Source organism: Austrofundulus limnaeus, unplaced genomic scaffold, assembly GCF_001266775.1.
Source record: "Austrofundulus limnaeus strain Quisiro unplaced genomic scaffold, Austrofundulus_limnaeus-1.0 Scaffold603, whole genome shotgun sequence".
Taxonomy (NCBI): Eukaryota; Metazoa; Chordata; class Actinopteri; order Cyprinodontiformes; family Rivulidae; genus Austrofundulus; species Austrofundulus limnaeus.
In genome coordinates this window covers 14,498-18,073 of record NW_013953005.1, presented here as the reverse complement: position 1 = coordinate 18,073, position 3,576 = coordinate 14,498, and the positions used below count along the sequence as shown (strand labels likewise).

At 41.8% G+C, this 3,576-nt stretch overlaps 2 protein-coding genes across 2 annotated transcripts in view; both read left to right on the top strand.

The window, feature by feature from the left end:
* Positions 1 to 366: 366 nt before the first annotated feature.
* On the top strand, positions 367 to 2,070 carry LOC106531178 (zinc finger protein 771; the record flags this gene model as incomplete). Its single annotated transcript, XM_014026959.1, is given in 2 exon segments — positions 367 to 539; positions 867 to 2,070. Coding segments are annotated over 2 exon segments (1,059 nt in total). The 3' UTR covers positions 1,754 to 2,070.
* Positions 2,071 to 2,605: 535 nt separating this feature from the next.
* The window catches only part of LOC106531163 (zinc finger protein 184-like), a 15,037-nt gene continuing 14,066 nt past the window's right edge, over positions 2,606 to 3,576 (top strand). Inside the window, exon 1 of the mRNA XM_014026945.1 lies at positions 2,606 to 2,904. Coding sequence (XP_013882399.1) covers positions 2,730 to 2,904 — 175 coding nt within the window. The 5' untranslated portion in view covers positions 2,606 to 2,729. The remainder of the gene's footprint in view (positions 2,905 to 3,576) is intronic.

The window sequence follows — 3,576 nt, the reverse complement described above, 5'->3', positions numbered from 1 at the left end:
ATATTGTCACACAATTTTACCTTAATTACAAAGACCTGCTCATGTGACAAGGCACAAGCTGGTATAGAAAACACATTTGAACTTGGTCAAAGTTCATTCTGCAAGTCCAATGCTGCAGGCAAAGCCATGCTGCAATGACATGCTACATGGCAATGCACATTTGTTTTTACATCGTAAAAACCCATGACTAGTTTAGACTGTTTTTATTCATTCATGAGTCAAAGTGACGTATTACCGGAAGTGRCCACTTGATGGCGCTGAAGCTCTGCCTGTTTCAAGTCGCCATTAMGCTAAAATAAGGTGAAGAAGAATATTTTTCGGTTCATCGGCTCATCTTAACCAAATGTAATCAGGTTTCTTTGTTAAGATGTCTTCAGTTCATCATCTGAGAGAGTTTATTTGCGGGAGGCTGACAGCTGCTGCTGCAGAAATCTTCTCCGAGTTTGAAAAAACCATCCTGCGGTACGAAGAAGAGATGGAGCGTCAGCGCAGACTGCTGGATCTCTGCTGGAAACCTGCAGAAAACCCGAGCAGAGTTGGTGTGTAGCTCTGAGTTAGYCTGAGTGAACCAGTTTAACGTGTTTATAAACAATAAACGGACCGGGAAGCCAACAGAAATGCATTAAGTTAAAACCGAACAGTGAATTCAGGAGGCTAGCTAAGCTAACTGCTAATGATGGGGGGCGTGTATTTCCTGGAGCGCTTTCAACATGYTGTTTGTAGACTCCTGTTAGGAGCCGTCTATTAACAGGTTCCCTGCTCCATAAACCCCAAAACCCGGTCCAGTCTGAGTCCTGTAAGTGTGGCCTGATCCATTTAAAAATAATCTGATTATKTTTCTGTGTTTGGTCATTTTGTCCTCTCAGACCTCCAGCAGAGACCGGTCCCCAACACAGACCAGGAGAGAAGGTCCAGGTGGGACCAGGAGGAACTAAAACCTCCACAGATCAAAGAGGAAGAAGAGCAGGAGCTCTGCACCAATCAGGAGGAAGATCAGCTCCACCTGAAGCAGGAGGCTGATCCCTTTACGGAGTCTTTATACGAAGAACCAGAACCAGACCAGGATCAGCTCATGTCTCTGAGACCTGCAGAACCTGAGGATCAGGATTCTGGGTCAAATACAGAGGGATCACCAGAGAGCATGTACGTTGGTACCTTTTCTGGGGATTCCCTCCTGATGAGGGTCCACTCGGTCCAGAACCCAGACCGTGTCAAACGGCAGCACTGCTGTCCCATCTGTGACAAAAAGTACACGGCCAGCAACAATTTAGCCATCCACATGAGGACCCACACAGGTGAGAGACCCTTCTCCTGCCAGACCTGCGGGGAGAGCTTCATCCGCGCCGAGAGACTCCGGTACCACATGAGGATCCACGCGGGCCAGGACTCGGACGCCCGGCAGCATTTGTGTCTCACCTGCGGGAAGAAGTTCTTCTCTCGGAACGACTTGTCCATCCACACRAGGAGCCACACRGGAGAGAAACCCTTCCCCTGCAGGTTCTGTGGYAAACGCTTCAGCATCAGAGGGAACTGTAAGGTCCACATGAGGATCCACACAGGGGAGAAACCCTTCTCCTGTCGCACCTGTGGGCAAGGTTTTACCAGCAACGCCAGCCTGAAGTTTCACACCAAGGTCCACTCAGGAGGGCCGCAGGAACTCACGTCTCAGGAGAAACTTCAAAATAAAACCYGAATTTGGCCCAAGGATCTAGGTTTTATTTTGTTCACATCTGGAGAGACGTTTAAGAACTAATCTTTCAATTTGTCTTTTTTTATGAGTTCGTATAATATTTATCATTTAAGTTATGAAAGAGYCTTCTTGTAGCTGCAAGCATCAGTCACATGTAGCAATGAAGGTTACTGTTTTAATCAGACTAGAAGCTGTAACAACTTATTTATTTTTATTTTTGGATCTTATTAAAATGTATTTAAGTTATCAGAAAGTTTATATTGAACCAATAACTTCTTGTTGGTCAGTAAAAAATGTTTAAGGTTTTGCTCTAAAATGTCTTGAAGAATGTAGAAATTTGGAGAATATAATCAAATAAATTTTATAGACTATACAAATGTWTTTAAACTGTTGAATAATTATTTCCAAACAGGATTTAATGTAAAAACCATAATTTTAGCTGTTAAAAACAAAACAAATGGGTTGAATGACGTAAAAAATGTCAGGAAAAGCTTTGATTTATTCTGTTTGACACAAGTGTGGAGCTAAGTTGGTGCCATGAATATTTTTAAAAAAGGGTTTTGAAACTGAAAAAATCAATATTCTCTAAAACTATAGCAGCATTTAATACTTGCACTCCTGATGAAATATTCCAGGTGTTAGCTTTATTTTGATACCGAGATGATTTAAGTAAAGTTTACGTGGTATTTTGAGCAAAACATCAAGAAAACCTTGATGAAGAGGTAAATCATGATGATGTTATCACTCTGGCTGTTTTTATTAATATAACTTAAGGTCTTTTTTAATGTCTGTTGTAACCATCAAAGCTTCTGTTTTATAAATAAAAAAATCATAATATAAAACAAAAGCGACAGCAACTCATCATTACAGTGAAACTTATGTCCACCAGCAGGTGGCGCTAAAGCTCACAGTCGCTGTTTCTCTGTCGCCAGAAACACAAGAAGAAGAAGAAGAAGAAGGTGGCGGTTCTGCCTGGTCAACCTAGAGACGGTTGTTTCGGTTCTCTGCTGCTGAATCTTTAAGCAGATTCGTGGTGAAAATGTCTTCAGCTCAGCTCCTGAAACTGTTCATCAGCGAGCGACTGACMGCCGCTGCGACGGAAATCTTCTCCGAGTTCGAAAAGACGATCCTGCGGTACGAGGAGGAGCTCGGCCGGCAGCGCAGGCTGCTGGACTCTGCCACCAGGAAACCTGGAAGAAAAGTTCGGAGTATCGGTCAGTAACCCGGCGCGAACCAAGCAGAACCTCCCGTCATTACATGTTTACAAACAGGAAATGCTCCCTGGATCCAGCAAAGATGCACAAAGTTAAAAAGAAAAGGAGAAAGTGATGAAATGGCTAGCTGAGCTAGCAGGCTAACGAAGCTAATGGACGCGTGTATTTACTGGAGCGATGAAAAGGATGAATGATTATCCACTTTCTGGCAGTTCTYATTCATTGTAGCTCCAATCTAAACAATTTATAATGCTTAACTGACATTAAAATAAAGATATTTCTTTTAAGCTTTGGATCCTCAGTCGTTTTTAATTCAAATTTCCAAGTTTGAAAAACCTTGTACTGATTCTAGCTTTGATCTTTAGTTCCACCCAGCTTACAGTAATATTCAATATTTTTTATCATCAGCATAAAGAGGCCCAGATTATCATTGGCTTCTTATTATTTACTGATTTTACTTCATGTGATCCAAAGCGACCAGAACCTGTTATAAGGGTACAGAGATTTTCCACCTTTTAGTAGGTATGCACAATAACTTATTTTATGAACCGATAAACAACAACTTTCTCGTTGTAACAGCTGATAACCGATAATAACCAATAACATGCCAGGAGGTAAGACTAGTCTAAAATGGGTCATAATAAACAACACCAAAACCAAATACTGTAAGTT